The sequence below is a fragment of the Phoenix dactylifera genome, chromosome 4 (genome assembly GCF_009389715.1).
Source record: "Phoenix dactylifera cultivar Barhee BC4 chromosome 4, palm_55x_up_171113_PBpolish2nd_filt_p, whole genome shotgun sequence".
Lineage (NCBI taxonomy): Eukaryota > Viridiplantae > Streptophyta > Magnoliopsida > Arecales > Arecaceae > Phoenix > Phoenix dactylifera.
This window is the reverse complement of record NC_052395.1, coordinates 29,071,080-29,092,899: the sequence shown is the minus strand read 5'-3', so window position 1 is coordinate 29,092,899 and position 21,820 is coordinate 29,071,080. Positions and strand designations below refer to the sequence as shown.

General features: G+C 52.8%; 2 protein-coding genes across 2 annotated transcripts; one reads left to right on the top strand and one right to left on the bottom strand.

The window, feature by feature from the left end:
- Nucleotides 1-5,762: 5,762 nt before the first annotated feature.
- LOC120110682 lies at nucleotides 5,763-8,117 on the top strand. The gene is made up of 3 exons (XM_039126272.1): nucleotides 5,763-6,101; nucleotides 6,219-7,357; nucleotides 7,673-8,117. The coding sequence occupies exons 1-3, from the start codon at nucleotides 5,763-5,765 to the stop codon at nucleotides 8,115-8,117; spliced, it is 1,923 nt and encodes a 640-aa protein (XP_038982200.1).
- Nucleotides 8,118-17,593: 9,476 nt separating this feature from the next.
- Nucleotides 17,594-18,910, bottom strand: LOC120110681 (vasodilator-stimulated phosphoprotein-like). The gene is made up of 3 exons (XM_039126271.1): nucleotides 18,727-18,910; nucleotides 18,099-18,640; nucleotides 17,594-17,953 (listed from the first exon to the last, which is right to left on the bottom strand). Exons 1-3 carry the CDS (start codon nucleotides 18,908-18,910, stop codon nucleotides 17,594-17,596), a joined length of 1,086 nt encoding a protein of 361 aa, XP_038982199.1.
- Nucleotides 18,911-21,820: the final 2,910 nt, after the last annotated feature.

Genomic DNA, 21,820 nt, shown 5'->3' with positions numbered 1-21,820 from the left:
GACTAGATATATATTATTAAGTCATAGGTTGTCTACTCTGATATAATTTATGACCATTCAGTAAAAAATATTATTTAGATTTTTTGATTTTATATAAGTATCTAAAATTTATTTAGTGCATAAAATGGCACAAACAAACTATATCTTTTGGCATACAAAAATTGGAACCTCAAAGGCTGGCCTAGCAATATCATTTATGTTGGATTTGGTATCTCCCTTTCTATATTCAGGAAAATAAAATACAAACATTAAATGGAACGCTCTTGCTTCATGTTATTTAGGAATTAGGAGCACTAGCCTGAGGCCAAGAGAGGGAGTGCGTCCGTTCGTGGGATATGATGCAATATGTTACAACTTTAGTTTCCATTCTCTTGCATGATCCATGTCCATGTTGAAGTACGCAAATTTGAAAGGCTTAAACCTGTTGTTTTTTCTATTTATTTTTTTTTTTGAATATATTAGCTGCTCACACTAATCATATGCGAGTACAACTAGCCGTGTCAGAGAAAAGAAGAAAACTCGGTGGAGGCGGGACAATAATACTTTGAGTCTAAAAAAATTCACCGAAATGGTGTGCAGTATAGAAAACGACATAGTTAGTAGTTTTATTCGCCTCGTGGTAAATATGCATAGTTTGAAAGGCATCATGTTCTTCCATCGGTCACCATATATTGACACCTGTTTCAATCGGAGGTCTTGGACCACACTAGGCTCAACTTTTAACCAGAAAAGCTAGTCCTCACCAAGCCATATATTGGAGCAAGGCCGTGAGGAGACAAGACCTTACGTGATAGGTGCCAAACCCACTATGGCAAGAACCTCACGGTCCCAACGCTCCAGTTTTGCCACTGCAGCCATCAGAATGGAAAAAAAAAACTCTCTTGTTGTTCACTAGGAACTACCAAAACACTGTCCAGGTCATTTTTCACATAATTATTTCAGCTAAACTTCTCTGAGGCATATCCTAATTTATGGACAAATTTCTTAGACAACTTCTTGAAGTTTCAGCAACCACTAAAGACTTATTTGGTTCATGAAAAAAACTTTTTTTTACCAAAATATTTTTTTAATGTCCGAGAAAATAGTTTTTGTATATTTGGCCGACCATGAACAAGTGACAATTTAGAGTGGCTTATATTTGGTTGAGTATGTACTTTTCTAATAAAGTTGTATAAAATATATGTATATTTTTAATTAAAAAAAATCTTAACCTATTCTATTTAAAAGTTTTAAGGGCGCTTTGGGCAAAAAAAATATTACAATTTTTGGCCATTAAAAATTGGACTTTTTTTATATTCCACATAAATTTTTGTTTCTAATAAAATATAAAATTTTATTAAAAAAGCTACTTTCCCATCTTCCTCCTTTAAAAATTCCAACTAAATATGACTTAATTTTTAATTTTCTATTGATGATACTTTTCTCTTCCTACCAACCAAATGAATCTAAAAAATAATGGGTTAGTTTTTCTCTACCTGAAGTGACCGCGTGAACCCTGGCTATTCACATGATACATGACTTGTTCCTGAGTTTTGGGCTCGAACAGTCCAGCTCTCTACGTTGATGAGAAGTCGCAAGACATCATCACCCCATGGGGGAATCAAAGTTGTATAGAGCGCATCCTTCGATTGCAGAAAAATCCAAATGAGCAAACTATGGGTGTTGGGAAAAAATCCAAATCATCCGGAAGATGCTGTTTCAAGGGGCGCCCGATGCAAGGCAGCCACCTCGGCCAAGCGCCCGAACAGAGGGTGCCAACCAAGCAATACCCGGGCCATAGGCGCTGTAGGCGCCCGACTTAAGGCAGCCAGCTCGGCCAGGCGCCCGACCAGAAGGCGCCGACCAGGCAACGTCCGGGCCGCTAGCGCCCGACTTGGGGCAGCCAGCCCCGCTCAGTGCCCGGCAGGATGCCAGGTTCCGAAGCATCCCACCCTAGTACTCGGCCTCGGCCTGACACCTTTCGGGAGTCTAACTCCAGACACTCAAATCTCGCCATATCAGGCTACCGCCAGACCATTAATGCGCATGGCCTCTGTAGGCCTCTAGTGCACTCAACCATTAATGAGCACGACTTAAGATGATCTCCGGATCACTCGACCATCAAAGCATATGACCTTCCCCGATCACCGGTTCGCTCAACAATCAATGCACTCGTTATCTACGGACCCCAGGCCCTCCACAGCGGGCAGTTGAACCACTCCACCAGGTCCGATCAACCACGACAGTTCACTGAATCCGGTCTGATCCGGTCTCATCTCCCACGACACCATTAATGCACATGATCGTGCTCAATTATCACAAAGAGGACAACCTGCCCCGTCACCTCCCAGGTAATATAATATCCCTCTATAAAGGGGAACCCCTCCATCGGGGGAGGGTTGGACACAAAAACCCAAAAAAGAAACATCCTCCTCCTTTTCTCCCTCTTACTTTTCCCCCTCTGACTTAAGCATCGGAGGGCCGGCGCCGGGAACCCCGGCCACCGGCTTCTTGCAGGTCCTCCGGAGGACGCCACCCGCCGACGTACTGCTGCCCGCCATTCCAACAGCGGAGCTCCTCCTCCCTCAGCCGACGGTCGTCCTCGGGTCCAATTTCCAGCAACAGTTGGCGCTAGAGGAAGGGCCCGAGTCGCGGTCATGAAGTTGAGGAGTAAAGGAGCCTCCAATGCCTCCCGGCGTCCCCCATAAAGTCTCGGACACTCTGTCCAGAATTTACCACCTCCGGCTGATCCAATTTTCCAAGTTCAGCCGGAACAGTTCAATGTCCTGGTACAGCAAGTCCAGGCATTAGCTGCTGCCGTCCAAGGCCTGCGGCGCGAGGAAGCCCTACCTACGCTCGCCCCGCAGGCCTAGGTCCCGCCGGTGCTTCCTCCAAACGGCCCGATTCTCCAAGGCCAGAACCTTCACGGCTCTTCCAAGGCCAACAACGAGGAGCGAGTGTCTTCCCGGAGAGAACTGCTTGGGGGATCTTTAGACAGAAGGCCCCAGCTCTCCGAAGCAGAGTCGGCACCGGACCACCGCGAGCCGGAGCAAACTACGGCGACAATTCCCCGGGCTGGGGAGCTCGACAGGAAAGTCGAGAACCTGGAGCGCCAGATCGAAGCACTCCGCAGCAGAAAGGCAAGGCATGAGGGGGACTTTGAATTCACCACCAAGTCCTCCTTTTTCCGCCAGATTGAGGACGAGCCGATCCTCTCGAGGTTCAAGATGCCTCAAGTGGAGCCTTACAGCGAAACCACCGACCCCCTCGACCAACTGGAAAGCTACCGGGCTCTCATGGCACTACAAGGTTCCTCGGAGGCTGTGCTCTGCAAAGCCTTCCCAGCGACCCTCCGAGGGACAGCTCAACTCTAGTTTTCCGGGCTGAAGCCAAGTACGATATCCTCTTTCGAGCAGCTCGGCAGATAGTTCGCCACCAACTTTGCTGCCAGCCGATGCCAGCGGCGGACATCGGATTCTCTCCTAGATATCAAGCAGAAGGAGGGGGAATCTCTCAAAGAGTACCTCGACCGCTTCACCGTCGCGACCTGGGAAGTTCGCGAGCTCGACCAGTCGATAGCCATGTCGACGTTAAAGACTGGAGCTCGCTCCTATAGATTCCTCTTCTCCATCGAGAAGAGCTTCCCAGCTGACTTCACCGAAATGCTGGCCCGGGCCCGAAAATATGCGAAGGCCGAGGAGACTATCGCCTCCAGGCGGGGCGCGACCGAACAGGCTTCGAAGAAGCAGAAGAAACGCCGCGAGGAGCGCGGCCGCCGGCGAAGCCCATCTCCCCGTCGAAATAAAATTTTGCCATGACTAAGGAGTCCACCTCGGCAACAGAGGCGGCGCAGAACAAGGTCCCCGCCCCGACTGAGGTCTCCAACACGGCCGCGGGTTCAGCCGGGGAAGTACGAGAATTATACTCCCCTCAACGCTCCTCGGACGGAGATTCTGATGGAGATCGAGGGCCGAGATTATTTTCGGCCTCCACCACCGATCAGGGGTCCTGGAGCCCACCGCAACCCTAGAAAGTATTGCCGCTTCCACCGAGATCACGGTCACACCACAGAGGACTGCTTTCAGCTCCGGGACGAGATCGAGGCACTTATCCGTCGCGGAGTATTGAACCGGTTTGTACAAAACCGGCTCGAGGAACGAAGGCCAGCAGAAAAATGCCGAGCAGCCCGGAGTCTCAAATGTCAATAGGCCCATCGCAGGCACTATTGACACCATCGGAAGAACCTTGGTCGGAGGGCCGGCCGAGGAAAGGGACCCCCCAAAGCGCCTGCGCACCTCCGAAGCCATCTCATTCTCAGACGAGGACTTGAAAGGGGTTGAAGTTCCCCACGATGACGCGGTGGTGATCTCAATGATTGTAAATAAGTTTGATGTAAAACGTGTCCTTGTTGATAATGGAAGCTCGGCAAACATTTTGTATTATGCTGCTTATCAAAAGATGGGGATGGCAGAAGACCAACTTCAGAGAATGAATGCTCTGCTGGTTGGATTTACCGGGGATTCGGTCTCGGTTGAGGGCGAAGTCGGCCTCCTGGTCACGGTCGGGCTTGCCCCTCGAGAAAGCACCGTAGAGATAGATTTTCTTGTGGTCTGCCTGCCCTCAGCCTATAATGCCATTCTTGGACGACCAGGGCTGAACGCCCTCCGAGCCGTGATCTCGACCTATCACTTGCTCATGTGATTCCCTACTGACCAAGGAGTCGGCGAAGTTCGCGGGGACCAATTGATAGCCAGACGATGTTATATGGCGGCTTACAAAGTAAAACGGCCAAGCAAAGTATCTGGCCAGCAGGAGTTATCGGCTAAGGTGTCCACTCAAGCAATGGACCGCACGTTGCCCATCGAAACCTTGGAGGTGCGGGACCACCCTTGGGAAAAGCGGGTGGAACCTGGTGAGCTTCTTACTCAAGTTCCCATACAAGAAGATTGTCCGAGCTAACCGTGGAAGTCGGCTCCGGCCTGAGTTCCCTGAAGAAGGAACAGCTGATCGGATTCCTCCAGGCCAACAAGGACATCTTCGCCTGGACACCCACCGATATGCCGAGAGTCGACCCCGAGGTCATGGTTCACCGGCTCCAGGTGAGACCAACTTGCAGACCCGTAAAGCAAAAGAAGCGGAGATCCGCCTCGGAACGACAACAAGCTGCGGCCGAGGAAGTGGACAGACTCCTCGAGGCCGGCTTCATCCGGGAGGTCTCCTATCCGGATTGGCTCGCCAACGTGGTCCTTGTGAAGAAAACCAATGGGAAATGGCGTATGTGCGTGGACTACACCGACCTGAACAAGGCCTGCCCAAAGGATAGCTTCCCCCTTCCGAGTATTGACCAGCTCGTGGATTCCACTTCGGGGCACCAACTCTTGACCTTCATGGACGCCTTTTCGGGATACAACCAAATCCGAATGGCGCCAGAAGACGAGGAGAAGACAGCTTTCATCACCGACACGGGCACTTATTGCTACAAAGTGATGCCGTTCGGGCTAAAGAATGCAGGAGCTACATACCAGAGGTTGGTCAACCAAATCTTCAAGGACCAAATAGGCCGAAACATGGAGGTCTGTGTGGACGACATGCTGGTAAAAAGCTGGACAGCCGAGTACCATGTGGCCGACCTCGATGAAATATTCTCCAAGCTCAGGAAGTACCAAATGAAGCTTAACCCGGCCAAGTGTGCGTTCGGAGTCACCTCGGGCAAATTTCTGGGTTTTATAGTAACCCAACGCGGAGTCGAAGCTAACCCCGAGAAGATTCGGGCGCTGCAGGAGATGGTACCACCAAAGACGGTTAAGGAGGTACAGCGACTCACCGGGCAGATCGCGGCCCTGGGAAGATTTGTCTCCAGGTCGGCTGAGCGGTGCCTCCCATTTTTCAGAATTCTCAAGCGACCAAAGGACTTCTTGTGGTCGGAAGAGTGCCAACAAGCTTTCGAAGAACTTAGATGCCTTCTCGCCTCTCCACCGCTGCTTACCAAGCCTCAACAGGGCGAGCTTCTCTACCTGTACTTAGCTGTCTTTCCGGTCGTAGTGAGCTCGGTCCTAGTCCGGGAAGAGGACAAGCTTCAAAAGCCTGTCTACTACACCAGCCGGGTCCTCAGAGATGCTGAGGCCTGATATTCTAAGCTGGAAAAGACAATCTTCGCCCTAATCATCTCAGCCCGAAGACTCCGACCCTACTTCCAAGCTCACACAGTAGCTATACTGACCGACCAGCCAATAAAGCAGATCTTACAACGATCGGACCGGGCCGGGAGAATTGCCAAATGGGCAGTCGAGCTCGAGAAGTTTGATCTCGAATACCGCCCAAGACCGACAATTAAAGCTCAGGCGCTCGCTGATTTTATCGTAGAATGCACCCTGCCAGACGACCCCGAGCACCTACACATACCAACGGAGGAAACCCCAAGGCCACCCTGGGTCCTGTACGTGGACGGCTCCTCGAGCTCGGGGGGTAGCGGAGCAGGACTCATCCTCACCAGCCCGAATGGGGTAGTTGCAGAGCAAGCCTTACGCCTCGAATTTCCTGCCTCGAACAATGAGGCGGAATATGAGGCACTCATCGCTGGGCTCAAATTGGCAAGAGAGCTGAAGGTCGAAGACCTAAAAGTCTATAGCAACTCCCAGCTGGTCGTAAGCCAAGTTCTAGGAGATTTTGAAGCAAAAGAGCCCTCAATGCAGAAATATCTTCATAAAGTACGGGAACTCATCTCCGCCCTGGGCGCCTTCAATATTCAGCATATTCCTAGAACGGAGAACCTCAGGGCCGACCTGTTGTCAAAGTTGGCGACCTCTCGCATGAGCGAGCTCCCCAAGGCGATGGCGCTCGAATATCTTCAAACACCCAGCACAGAAGAGCCTGACCCGGCCATGTGCATAGACACCGAGCTGAGCTGGATAGATGAGCTCGTCGACTATCTACAAAGTGAGGTCCTCCCCGAGGATGAGCTCGAATCTCGCCGGATCAGGCGCCAAGCTTCCCGATTCATATTATATGAAGGCAAGCTCTACCGGAAGTCGTTTACCTCTCCTCTCCTCAGATGCCTCCGCCCGTCGAAAGCAGACTATGCTATGCGAGAGGTCCATGAAGGGATAGGCGGGAACCATTTGGGAGGCCGAGCACTGGCTCATAAAATCTTGCGCCAAGGATATTTTTGGCCTACACTCCAGAAGGACACACTAGACTTTGTCTGGAAGTGCGACCAATGCCAGCAAAATGTCAATGTCCAGCGCCGGCCTTCGGTCCCGCTGACTTCAATTGGTGTACCTTGGCCGTTCGCCCAGTGGGGCATCGACATCCTGGGGCCATTCCCCCTGGCAACCGGGCAGAGAAAATTTCTAGTCGTCTCCATCGACTACTTCACCAAGTGGGTCGAAGCCGAGCCGGTGGCCCGGATCACCGAGCAGAAAATAAGGGACTTCGTCTGGAAGTCAATCATTTGTAGGTTTGGGCTCCCCCGCATCCTTATATCTGATAACGGTCGTCAGTTTGACAACATCTGTTTCAGAGAATTCTGCTCCGAGCTCGGCATCGACCACCGCTTCACCTCGGTAGCTCACCCCCAAACAAATGGAGAAACTGAAGTGACGAATCGCACCATACTCCAAGGACTCAAAGCCAGGCTGGACCGATCCAAGGGGCAATGGGCTGAAGACCTCTACAACATCCTGTGGGCCTACAGAACAATATTTCGGCTCCCCACTGGCAAGACCCCCTTTAACTTGGCATACAGAATGGAAGCCGTCATTCCTCTGGAAATCGGGCTCCCCTCCCTAAGGGTCGAGCACTACAACGCGGCCTCCAACTCCTCCCAACTCAGAGAGAACCTGGACCTCATCGAGGAGACCAGGGAGGCAGCCCGAGTTCGTATGGCAAGGTACCAACGGAAAACAGCACAATACTTCAACTTCAGAGTAAAAGCCAAGCTCTTCAAGGTAGGAGATCTCGTCCTTAGGAGGGCCGAGGCTTCTCAGCCCGCCGAGCAGGGGAAGCTAGCCCCGAACTGGGAAGGACCATACCGAGTCACGCGAGTTCAGCGACCCGGAGCTTACAAGTTGGAAACCCTCGAGGGGGCTCCTATCCCTCAAAGCTGGAACTCCGAGAACCTTCGGATGTACTACCAATGAGCCCTTTAGGAGTCATCAACAAACAGGAATGCAATTCTCTCTCCATTTGTGATAATTTGTTTATGGTTCTTCATTAATTACCTCATACTCCTGACGCTGGGACACATAAATCCCAGAAAATCCCGACAAAGCTCGGATGCCCGAAAGTTCGAATGCTCGACGGAGCTCGAGCGCCCATCTGCTCGACGAAGTTCGAGATGCCCCGTAGGTCGACCGTAAAGTCTCAAACTCTCTCGACCTCGGAAAGTGTCGCAGGTCGACAGTGCGTTCCCAGACCCCTCGACCTTGCGCACGATACCTCGACAAAGTTTGGGATGCCTCGTAGGTCGACCGTAGAGTCTCAAACTCCCTCGACCTCGGAAAGCGTCGCAGGTCGACAGTGCGTTCCCAGACCCCTCGACCCTACGCACAATACCTCGACAAAGTTTGGGATGCCCCGTAGGTCGACCGTAGAGTCTCAAACTTCCTCGACCTTAGAAAGCGTCTCAGGTCGACAGTGCGTTCCCAGATCCCTCGACCTTGCGCACGATACCTCGACAAAGTTTGGGATGCCCCGTAGGTCGACCGCAGAGTCTCAAACTCCCTCAACCTCGGAAAGTGTCGCAGGTCGACAGTGCATTCCCAGACCCCTCGATCCTGCGCACGATACCTCGACAAAGTTCGGGATGCTCCGTAGGTCGACCGTAGAGTCTCAAACTCTCTCGACCTCGGAAAGCGTCGCAGGTCGACAGTGCGTTCCCAGACCCCTCGACCTTGCGCATGATACCTCGACAAAGTTCGGGATGCCCCGTAGGTCGATCGTAGAGTCTCAAACTTCCTCGACCTTGGGAAGCATCGCAGGTTGACGGTGCGTTCCCAAATCCCTCGACCTTACGCACGACATCTCGATAGAGTTCGGGATGCCCCGTGAGTCGACCGTAGAGTCTCAAACTCCCTCGACCTCGGGATGTGCCACCGGATCAACTGCAAGCCCGAGTTCCAGGTGTTGAGCTCAATTCTCCAACTGAAGTCGGAATGCCCCAAGAACCGGTTCCAAACTCCCTCGACCTTGGGTAGTATCGTGGGTCGACTGCAAGCCCGAGCATCTTCGGCCTTGCATCTATCGGCAAAAACCAGGATTTTTCGTGATGACTTTCCCCGACCGCGAAAAGATTGGCAAAAACGGGGACCTTTACAGACCCCCCGATCTGCAGAAGACCACCTTTAAAGAATGCCCCTTGGAGACGATCGCAGAGCGGACTCGGCCGTCAACCTGAAATGCTCGGCCCCGATGGTGCAAAAGGTATTACTTACCTAGCACCTACATTTATCGCATTTACTTTATGCACCAGGATGGTCGACGAAGTCTCGGTCAAGCTCAAGATCTCAAGGGTGAGATGCCTAGCCGAGCCAAATACAAGCCAAAGAACGAGGGAACAGGCTACGCCTTGGCGCAGGGCTTTGACCAAACCGCCGCCTCGTTCTCCTGCGGACGACACTGCATACGGATACGTGTCCCCGAAGCCAAAGAACGCTTCAAAGAGCTGACCGCAGAGTAGACCCGACAGTGAGAAAGGTATTCCTCACTCAACACTTATGCTATCGCGTTCGTTTGCTTACGCTATAATATTCAACAGTCCCGACTAAGCTCGAAAGCTCCCCCGACCAGGGTTGAGATCCGTCTAATGTCTGTCCGAACCTTGGTTCATAACCCCATCGGGGATAGGCTTTAGAACCTCTACGAGTTTATACCCGTAAAGCCGAGTCTAAAGACCCGGCCAAAGCCTCTTGGAAGGTTAACCCCGCCAAGGCCAAAGAATCGAGCTCGATGCTCCGAAAATTCGGATCCAAGAATCCGGCAGAATTCGGTTCCGAGCTCAAGGGCTCGGCAAGTCCGAGCTCCGACCAGAGTGCGAAATCGATTAAAGTTCGAAACGAGTTCCTATCAGATCTAAGTTCGGAGCATTTCCTAATGGGCCTATGCTTATCGAGCCCGAAACTTGTTAAAAGGAACTAGATCTAACCGGTTGAGAAGAAAAAGGCAAAATAGGAGTAAATTTAGAATGAACTTAGAAAAGAGATCTTCATTAATAAAAGCCCGAAGGCTAAGTACAAGACTCGGGCTCGGCCATACACTTTTAGGGGCCGACCTTACTTACAAAAAAAAAAAAAACAAAGGTAAATCCCGAAGAGGCGGGCGCTGCTCGTTAGTTATCCGCAGTCATCGCCTCGGCCCGAGCCACGTCAGCAGCTTGAGGGGCAGCATCAGAAGCTCCTTCGACCGTCGAAATTTCACCCTCCTCGGTCGTCGGGGGTTCGGCCCTATCCGAGTCTTCGGACGCGTTGAGCCTCTCGACCCCTGCTCCGGGTCGGAGTAGATCAAGGTCGAACTCGGGGCAGAGCCACCTCAGTTGATTTCGGAAGTCATTGAAGCCGCGAACGAAACCATCCACGGCCTCCTCCTCCATCAGTTCCTGAAACTCTTCCGATTCCCAGAAGAGTTGGATCGCCCTCTTCGCCTCCTCTTCGACCTTGAGGTGAACCTCCTTCACCTCCTGCTCGCGGATAACGAGCACCGAAGTGGCCTCGGCCAGACGCGCCTCTGAAGCATGCAGCTCTGACCTGGCCAGGGCGTGTGCGCCCTTCTCCTCCTCGAGCTCGGTGTTCAGAGCCCGAATCTCGTCCTCGGCCGCCTCCACCTTCGCTTAGCGCTTTTTGCTCGGCCTCGGGTGCGAGGCGCCTCTCCTCGGCTTCCTCCTGCCCCCGCTGATACTTTTGGGGCTCGTTCCCGATAGTCTGCGACTATATGCATTAGCGTCTTGATCTCGTGGAGGTGCTATAAAAGAAAGAGATAAGAAACAAAGTCCGAGCTAATTCGAAACGAACTTACACAAATGCAAAGGCAAACTTATCCGGATGGCAGAACAGATGGTCGTATCCATGAAGGCGCCATAACTCATGGACCGGACCTTGGCTTGGTCGGCCGGGAGCAGCGCGACCCAAAGAACTTCGCGCGCCGTTTGGGGATTATCCAGGACCGAATCGCCCTTGAAGACTGCCCAACCAGGAGCATAAGGTACTCTCTCCTGGTGGCCTTGATCCCCCGACGGGCCCGGAGAACTGGGCCTTGCTGGGCTCGGTGGATGCGGCTCCGCAGCCCCCTGATTGCTACTCGGCTCGGGACCGGGGAGTTGGGGTTGGGCAGGTGCCCAACCCAACCGCTGTGAGATGGGGGCGGGACACGCAAGCGTAAAAGCCCCCGTAGAGCCCCTACCCTCTTGACCGTGGTTCGGAGCCTCCATCTGAACAGGTCTAGCCGCCCTCGCCCCGTCCGAACAGGTCTAGCCGGCCGAGAAAAGGGACCCCCCAAAGCGCCTGCGCACCTCCGAAGCCATCTCATTCTCAGATGAGGACTTGAAAGGGGTTGAAGTTCCCCACGATGATGCGGTGGTGATCTCAATGATTGTAAATAAGTTTGATGTAAAACGTGTCCTTATTGATAATGGAAGCTCGGCAAACATTTTGTATTATGCTGGTTATCAAAAGATGGGGATGGCAGAAGACTAACTTCGGAGAATGAATGCTCTGCTAGTTGGATTTATCGAGGATTCGGTCTCGGTTGAGGGCGAAGTCGGCCTCCTGGTCATGGTCGGGCTTGTCCCTCGAGAAAGCACCGTAGAGACAGATTTCCTTGTGGTCTGCCTGCCCTCAGCCTATAATGCCATTCTTGGACGACCAGGGCTGAACGCCCTCCGAGCCGTGATCTCGACCTATCACTTGCTCATGTGATTCCCTACTGACCAAGGAGTCGGCGAAGTTCGCGGGGACCAATTGATAGCCAGACGATGTTATATGGCGGCTTACAAAGTAAAACGGCCAAGCAAAGTATCTGGCCAGCAGGAGTTATCGGCTAAGGTGTCCACTCAAGCAATGGACCGCACGTTGCCCATCGAAACCTTGGAGGTGCGGGACCACCCTTGGGAAAAGCGGGTGGAACCTGGTGAGCTTCTTACTCAAGTTCCCATACAAGAAGATTGTCCGAGCTAACCGTGGAAGTCGGCTCCGGCCTGAGTTCCCTGGAGAAGGAACAGCTGATCGGATTCCTTCGGGCCAACAAGGACATCTTCGCCTGGATGCCCGCCGATATGCCGAGAGTCGACCCCGAGGTCATGGTTCACCGGCTCCAGGTGAGACCAACTTGCAGACCCGTAAAGCAAAAGAAGCGGAGATCCGCCCCGGAACGACAACAAGCTGCGGCCGAGGAAGTGGACAGACTCCTCGAGGCCAGCTTCATCCGGGAGGTCTCCTATCCGGATTGGCTCGCCAACGTGGTCCTTGTGAAGAAAACCAATGGAAAATGGCGTATGTGCGTGGACTACACCGACCTGAACAAGGCCTGCCCAAAGGATAACTTCCCCCTTCCGAGCATTGACCAGCTCGTGGATTCCACTTCGGGGCACCAACTCTTGACCTTCATGAACGCCTTTTCGGGATACAACCAAATCTGAATGGCGCCAGAAGACGAGGAGAAGACAGCTTTCATCACCGACACGGGCACTTATTGCTACAAAGTGATGCCGTTCGGGCTAAAGAATGCAGGAGCTACATACCAGAGGTTGGTCAACCAAATCTTCAAGGACCAAATAGGCCGAAACATGGAGTTCTATGTGGACGAGATGCTGGTAAAAAGCCGGACAGCCGAGTACCATGTGGCCGACCTCGATGAAACATTCTCCAAGCTCAGGAAGTACCAAATGAAGCTTAACCCGGCCAAGTGTGCGTTCGGAGTCACCTCGGACAAATTTTTGGGTTTTATAGTAACCCAACGCGGAGTCGAAGCCAACCTCGAGAAGATTCGGGCGCTGCAGGAGATGGTACCACCAAAGACGGTTAAGGAGGTACAGCGACTCACCGGGCGGATCGCGGCCCTGGGAAGATTTGTCTCCAGGTCGGCCGAGCGGTGCCTCCCATTTTCCAGAATTCTCAAGCGACCAAAGGACTTTTTGTGGTCGGAAGAGTGCCAACAAGCTTTCGAAGAACTTAGATGCCTTCTCGTCTCTCCGCCGCTGCTCACCAAGCCTCAACAGGGCGAGCTTCTCTACCTGTACTTAGCTGTCTCCCCGGTCGCAATGAGCTCAGTCCTAGTCCGGAAAGAGGACAAGCTTCAAAAGCCTATCTACTACACTAGCCGGGTCCTTAGAGATGCTGAGACCCGATATTCTAAGCTGGAAAAGACAATCTTCGCCCTAATCATCTCAGCCCGAAGACTCCGACCCTACTTCCAAGCTCACACAGTAGCCATACTGACCGACTAGCCAATAAAGCAGATCTTACAACGATCGGACCGGGCCGGGAGAATTGCCAAATGGGCAGTCGAGCTCGAAAGTTTGATCTCGAATACCGTCCAAGATCGGCAATTAAAGCTCAGGCGCTCGCTGATTTTATCGTAGAATGCACCCTGCCAGACGACCCCGAGCACCTACACATACCAACGGAGGAAACCCTGAGGCCGCCCTAGGTCCTGTACGTGGACGGCTCCTCGAGCTCGGGGGGTAGCGGAGCAGGACTCATCCTCACCAGCCCGAATGGGGTAGTTGCAGAGCAAGCCTTACGCCTCAAATTTCCTGCCTCGAACAATGAGGCGGAATATGAGGCACTCATCGCTGGGCTCAAATTGGCAAGAGAGCTGAAGGTCGAAGACCTAAAAGTCTATAGCAACTCCCAGCTGGTCGTAAGCCAAGTTCTAGGAAATTTTGAAGCAAAAGAGCCCTCAATGCAGAAATATCTTCATAAAGTATGGAAACTCATCTCCGCCCTGGGCGCCTTCAATATTCAGCATATTCCCAGAACAGAGAACCTCAGGGCCGACCTGTTGTCAAAGTTGGCGACCTCTCGCATGAGCGAGCTCCCCAAGGCGACCACGCTCGAATATCTCCAAACACCCAGCACAGAAGAGCCTGAACCGGCCATGTGCATAGACACCGAGCCGAGCTGGATAGATGAGCTCGTCGACTATCTACAAAGTGAGGTCCTCCCCGAGGATGAGCTCGAATCTCGCCGGATCAGGCGCCAAGCTTCTCGATTCATATTATATGAAGGCAAGCTCTACCGAAAGTCGTTTACCTCTCCTCTCCTCAGATGCCTCCGCCCGTCGGAAGCAGGCTATGCTATGCGAGAGGTCCATGAAGGGATATGCGGGAACCATTTGGGAGGCCGAGCACTGGCTCATAAAATCTTGCGCCAAGGATATTTTTAGCCTACACTCCAGAAGGACACACTAGACTTTGTCTGGAAGTGCGACCGATGCCAGCAAAATGCCAATGTCCAGCGCCGGCCTTCGGTCCCACTGACTTCAATCGGTGCACCTTGGCCGTTCGCCAAGTGGGGCATCGACATCCTGGGGCCATTCCTCCTAGCGACCGGGCAGAGAAAATTTCTAGTCATCTCCATCGACTACTTCACCAAGTGGGTCGAAGCCGAGCCGGTGGCCCGGATCACCGAGCAGAAAATGAGGAACTTCATCTGGAAGTCAATCATTTGTAGGTTTGGGCTCCCCCGCATCCTTATATCTGATAATGGCCGTCAGTTTGACAACATCCGTTTCAGAGAATTCTGCTCCGAGCTCGGCATCGACCACCGCTTCACCTCGGTAGCTCACCCCCAAACAAATGAAGAAACTGAAGTGACGAATCACACCATACTCCAAGGACTCAAAGCCAGGCTGGACCGATCCAAGGGGCAATGGGCTGAAGAACTCTACAACGTCCTGTGGGCCTACAGAATAATATTTCGGCTCCCCACTGGCGAGACCCCCTTTAACTTGGCATACGGAATGGAAGCCGTCATTCCTCTGGAAATCGGGCTCCCCTCCCTAAGGGTCGAGCACTACAACGCGGCCTCCAACTCCTCCCAACTTAGAGAGAACCTGGACCTCATCGAGGAGACCAGGGAGGCAGCCCGAGTTCGTATGGCAAGGTACCAACGGAAAACAGCACAATACTTCAACTTCAGAGTAAAAGCCAAGCTCTTCAAGGTAGGAGATCTCGTCCTTAGGAGGGCCGAGGCTTCTCAGCCCGCCGAGCAGGGGAAGCTAGCTCCGAACTGGGAAGGACCATACCGAGTCACGCGAGTTCAGCGACCCGGAGCTTACAAGTTGGAAACTTTCGAGGGGGCTCCTATCCCTCAAAGCTGGAACTCCGAGAACCTTCGGATGTACTACCAATGAGCCCTTTAGGAGTCATCAACAAACAGGAATGTAATTCTCTCCCCATTTGTGATAATTTATTTACGGTTCTTCATTAATTACCTCATACTCCTGACGCTGGGACACATAAATCCCAGGAAATCCCGACAAAGCTCAGATGCTCGAAAGTTTGAATGCTCGACGGAGCTCGGGCGCCCATCTGCTCGACGAAGTTCAGGATGCCCCGTAGGTCGACCGTAGAGTCTCAAACTCCCTCGACCTCGGAAAGCGTCGCAGGTCGACAGTGCGTTCCCAGACCCCTCGACCCTGCGCACGACACCTCGACAAAGTTCGAGATGCCCCGTAGGTCGACCGTAGAGTCTCAAAACTCCCTCGACCTCGGAAAGTGTCGCAGGTCGACAGTGCGTTCCCAGACCCCTCGACCTTGCGCATGATACCTTGACAAAGTTCGAGATGCCCCGTAGGTCGACCACAGAGTCTCAAACTCCCTCGACCTCGGGAAGCGTCGCAGGTCGACAGTGCGTTCCCAGACCCCTCGACCCTGCGCACGATACCTCGATAAAGTTCGGAATGCCCCGTAGGTCGACCGTAGAGTCTCAAACTCCCTCGACCTCGAAAAGCGTCGCAGGTCGACAGTGCGTTCCCAGACCCCTCGACCTTGCGCACGATACCTCGACAAAGTTCGGGATGCCCCGTAAGTCGACCGTAAAGTCTCAAACTCCCTCAACCTCGGGAAGCGTCGCAGGTTGACGGTGCGTTCCCAAACCCCTCGACCTTGCGCACGACACCTCGACAGAGTTCGGGATGCTCCATGAGTCGACCGTAGAGTCTCAAACTCCCTCGACCTCGGGATGTGCCACCGGATCAACTGCAAGCCCGAGTTCCAAGTGTTGAGCTCGATTCTCCAACTGAAGTCGGAATGCCCCGAGAACCGGTTCCAAACTCCCTCGACCTCGGGTAGTATCGTGGGTCGACTGCAGGCCCGAGCATCTTCGGCCTTGCATCCATCGGCAAAAACCAGGATTTTCCGTGATGACTTTCCCCGACCGCGAAAAGATTGGCAAAAACGGGGACCTTTACAGACCCCCCAATCTGCAGAAGACCACCTTTAAAGAATGCCCCTTGGAGACGATCGCGGAGTGGACTCGGCCGTCAACCTGAAGTGCTCGGCCCCAATGGTGCAAAAGGTATTACTTACCTAGCACCTACATTTATCGCATTTATTTTATGCACCAGGATGGTCGACGAAGTCTCGGTCGAGCTCAAGATCTCAAGGGTGAGATGCCTAGCCGAGCCAAATACAAGCCAAAGAACGAGGGAGCAGGCTACGCCTTGGCGCAGGGCTTTGACCAAACCGCCGCCTCGTTCTCCTGCGGACGACACTGCATACGGATACGTGTCCCCGAAGCCAAAGAACGCTTCAAAGAGCTGACCGCAGAGTAGACCCGACAGTGAGAAAGGTATTCCTCACTCAACACTTATGCTATCGCGTTCGTTTGCTTACGCTATAATATTCAACAGTCCCGACTAAGCTCGGAAGCTCCCCCAACTAGGGTTGAGATCCGTCTAATGTCTGTCCGAACCTTGGTTCATAACCCCGTCGGGGATAGGCTTTAGAACCTCTACGAGTTTATACCCGTAAAGCCGAGTCTAAAGACCCGGCCAAAGCCTCTTGGAAGGTTAACCCCGCCAAGGCCAAAGAATCGAGCTCGATGCTCCAGAAATTCGGATCCAAGAACCCGGCAGAATTCGGTTCCGAGCTCAAGGGCTCGGCAAGTCCGAGCTCCGACCAGAGCGCGAAATCGATTAAAGTTCGAAACGAGTTCCTATCAGATCTAAGTTCGGAGCATTTCCTAATGGGCCTATGCTTATCGAGCCCGAAAACTTGTTAAAAGCAACTAGATCTAACCGGTTGAGAAGGAAAAGGCAAAACAGGAGTAAATTTAGAATGAACTTAGAAAAGAGATCTTCATTAATAAAAGCCCGAAGGCTAAGTACAAGACTCGGGCTCGGCCATACACTTTTAGGGGCCGACCTTACCTACAAAAAAAAAAAACAACAAAGGTAAATCCTGAAGAGGCGGGCGCTGCTCGTTAGTTATCCGCAGTCATCGCCTCGGCCCGGGCCACGTCAGCAGCTTGAGGGGCAGCATCAGAAGCTCCTTCGACCGTCGAAATTTCACTCTCCTCGGCCGTCGGGGGTTCGGCCCTATCCGAGTCTTCGGACGTGTTGAGCCCCTCGACCCCTGCTTCGGGTCGGAGTAGATCAAGGTCGAACTCGGGGTAGAGCCGCCTCAGTTGATTTCGGAAGTCATTGAACCGCGAACGAGCCCATCCACGGCCTCCTCCTCCATCAGTTCCTGAAACTCTTCCGATTTCCGGAAGAGTTGGATCGCCCTCTTCGCCTCCTCTTCGACCTTGAGGTGAACCTCCTTCACCTCCTGCTCGCGGATAGCGAGCACCGAAGTGGCCTCGGCCAGACGCGCCTCTGAAGCACGCAGCTCTGACCTGGCCAGGGCATGTGCGCCCTTCTCCTCCTCGAGCTCGGCGTTCAGAGCCCGAATCTCGTCCTCGGCCGCCTCCACCTTCGCTTGGAGCGCTTTTTGCTCGGCCTCGGACGCGAGGCGCCTCGCCTCGGCTTCCTCCTGCCCCCGCTGATACTTTCGGGCTCATTTCCGATAGTCTGCGACTATATGCATCAGCGTCTCGATCTCGTGGAGGTGCTGTAAAAGAAAGAGATAAGAAACAAAGTCCGAGCCAATTCGAAACGAACTTACACAAATGCAAAGGCAAACTTACCCGGATGGCAGAACAGATGGTCGTATCCATGAAGGCGCCATAACTCATGGACCGAACCTTGGCCTGGTCGGCCGGGAGCAGCGCGACCCGAAGAACTTCGCGCGCCGTTTGAGGTTTATACAGGGCCGAATCGCCCTCGAAGACTTCCCAACCAGGAGCATAAGGTACTCTCTCCTGGTGGCCTTGATCCCCCGACGGGCCCGGAGAACTGGGCCTTGCTGGGCTCGGTGGATGCGGCTCCGCAGCCCCCCGACTGCTACTCGGCTCGGGACCGGGGAGTTGGGGTTGGGCAGGTGCCCAACCCGACCGCTGTGAGATGGGGGCGGGACACGCAAGCGTAAAAGCCCCCGTAGGGCCCCTACCCTCTTGACCGTGGTTCGGAGCCTCCATCCGAACAGGTCTAGCCGCCCTCGCCCCGGCAACTGCGCCAGATGAAGACCTGGCTTTCTTCCTAGGCTCGAGAGGGGCCCCACCAGCTTCGGCCGCCCTCTTCTGGAACCGAGCATACAAGGCCGAATCCTTCGTTACCATTTTTGGAATGTCTGAGAGCAAAGAAATAAAGAAAAAGGGTAAATATCAGGAAATAAGAGCAAGCAAAAAACAAAACACGAATAGAAACTATCCTTACCCTGAGGGTGCGCCGAGCTCAGGCCGACGTTAACTAGAGCGTCCTCGCTCACAAGGTCGTTTAGCAGAATGTCCTCCTCGAGGCCGCTAAGGGCATCGAGGATCTTCTGCTCGCCCTTGACAGGATGGGGAGCTTGTTGACGGCCTTGAGCCGGGCCTGCTCCCACCGAGGATTGAACCCCCATGTTCGCTCGGAAGACAAAAAGAAAAATTTCTTTTTCCATCCATGGATGGATGGAGCCCCCCAGAAAAGCGGCCGACCACCCCGAAGGGCAAGATAAAGCCACTCTCCGTCACCCGGGTTGGACTTCAATAAGAAGTACCACCGAAAAACGTTGACGGATGTTGGCATCCCATGCAAAAGGCATAAGGATAAAAAACCGACTATAGTTCTCCACGCGTTCGGAACGAGTTGCGCCGGGACGATCTGATATGTCGCCAGCAACTCGTTCACAAACCCGTGAAGAGGGAACCGCAGGCCGGCCCAGAGTGATTCTGTGTACACTCCGATCCGGTCCGGAGGGGGCCTGGTCACCCGATCCCTCGACCCCTCGGGTTCCAAGCGGAACCCGTACTGAGGGAAGAACCACTCCTCGACCATTTCCATCTCCTTGATACTAATGGCGGACCCAACCTCATCGGGACCACGACCGATCCTAACAAAAAAAAGGGGGAAGGGGGAAAGAAACGAACGAGAACAAGGGCCTCCCGAGCAGACGAAAGAGAGCACCTATCAAGATCACCGCCAGAAATGAAGAGAAACTGGAGTGAAGGTCCCGGGAGGCCGCCGGAGGAACGGGGAAGGGGATAGTTGGAGGATAAGCAGCAAAGGTCGCCAAATAGAAACCCTCAGGGCTAAGTTGAGGGCTTGTATAAACCTTTTCAATAGCCCAGATCGGCGAAACAGGATCCCACGTCCCGTTTAGATCGTGCCACGTGCCGATCCCGGGAGCCATACGGGCATATCCAGTTCGAATCGACGCCTTGAATGTCGAATCAAGGCGGCGTCACATCGGATCGCGGAGCCACATCATGAGCCCACGACACGAGGCCGTTTCGAAGGGCGAAAAGGCGTCGCCCCATATCCCCTTATTAATATCACCTTGAAACGTGCAAAATGTCACCAAAATTCGAAAACTCAGTCCCTACCAACGCAGCATTAAATGAACTACTTCCCGCGTCCGAGCCCGCAAGCGGCTCGAACTAGGAAGTCGGAGGGTAGTGTTGGGGAAAAACCCAAATCATCCGGAAGATGCTATTTCAAGGGGCGCCCAATGCAAGGCAGCCACCTCGGCCAGGCGCCCGACCAGAGGGTGCCGACCAAGCAATACCCGGGCCAAAGGCGCCGTAGGCGCCCGACTTAAGGCAGCCAGCTCGACCAAGCGCCCGATTAGAAGGCGTCGACCAGGCAACGCCCGGGCCGCAAGCGCCCGACTTGGGGCAGCCAGCCCCGCTCAGCGCCCGGCCGGATGCCAGGTTCCGAAGCATCCCACCCTAGTACTCGGCCTCGGCCCAACACCTTTCGGGAGCCTAACTCCAAACACTCAAATCTCGCCATATCAGGCTACCGCCAGACCATTAATGTGCATGGCCTCTGTAGGCCTCCAGTGCACTCAACCATTAATGAGCACGACTCAAGATGATCTCCGGATCACTCGACCATCAAAGCATATGACCTTCCCCGATCACCGGTTCGCTCAACAATCAATGCACTCGTTATCTACGGGCCCCAGGCCCTCCACAGCGGGCGGTTGAACCACTCCACCAGGTCCGATCAACCACGACAGTTCACTGACTCCGGTCTGATCCGGTCTCATCCCCCACGACGCCATTAATGCACATGATCGTGCTCAATTATCACAAAGAGGACAACCTGCCCCGTCACCTCCCAGGTAATACAATATCCCTCTATAAAGGAGAACCCCTCCATCGGGGGAGGGTTGGACACAAAAACCCAAAAAAGAAACATCCTCCTCCTTTTCTCCCTCTTACTTTTTCCCCTCTGACTTAAGCATCGGAGGGCCGGCGCCGGAAACCCCGGCCACCGGCTTCTTGCAGGTCCTCCGGAGGACGCCACCCGCCGACGTACCGCCACCCGCCATTCCAACAGCGGAGCTCCTCCCCCCTCAGCCGACGGTCGCCCCGGGTCCAATTTCCAGCAACAATGGGAAAATTGTGCTTGGTGAATCAACCACCCGAGCATAGAGGAGATGAGAGCTGTGTAGGTTGGCCTCAGCTGTGCCTGCTATCTTTTGAAAGCCAAGGTCATTCAGTTTGAAGGAGTGTGCGAAGGAGGCCCGAATCCATCCCCTGCTTCGGAGTAAGGAGGTTGTGTTTCATTTGGGATCAAACACATCTGCAGAGAGGTGAATGTTACTACTGACTGAAAAATATTCTTTATGGCTGATCACACAAGTGAGGTACTCTAGACAAGTGAGGCTCGACTGCTAAGAGTCTTGCGGGATATTTTATTTTCTGATTTTTTTGAATGTATCCATACTAAAGTGATGTGAGTCTCAAATAACAACAACAACAACAACAAAAAAGAAAAAAAAACCGACCACCTACCGTACAAGAAAAAGAAAAATCCACGGTGATGAGTATTACTTAAAGGATCATTGTGGTTTCCATAGGGGAACCTTCCAAGTTGCATGCCGTCATCATTTTTCTTCAAAAATTAAATTCTATACACCCAACAAGGACCAGGATTTGTTCTTGAATCCATCATTGTCATATATAGCGCTTGGTTTTAGACCGACTTTCCTTTCCACAGCCTTTCGGCCAGGGTTGCATAACATGAACGTAAGAATCCCTTTTTTGAATATATATATATATATTCGGGTGTCTGACTCAAAAAAAAAAATAGGGACACAAACATACATAAAAATAATTTTTATTTTTTAATTAAATTGTATATTTAGTCTTAAATATTTTATAAAATAAAGTATTATAATATATATTATTTGTCTAGGTCTTCTAGTTTTGTTGCGCAAATCACAGGATCCAATGATGCAGAACAATGCGAAGAATTGAGAGAAAAAGAGAAAGAAAATCAACACATAAATTTTATGTGGTTTGACAATATGCTTATATTC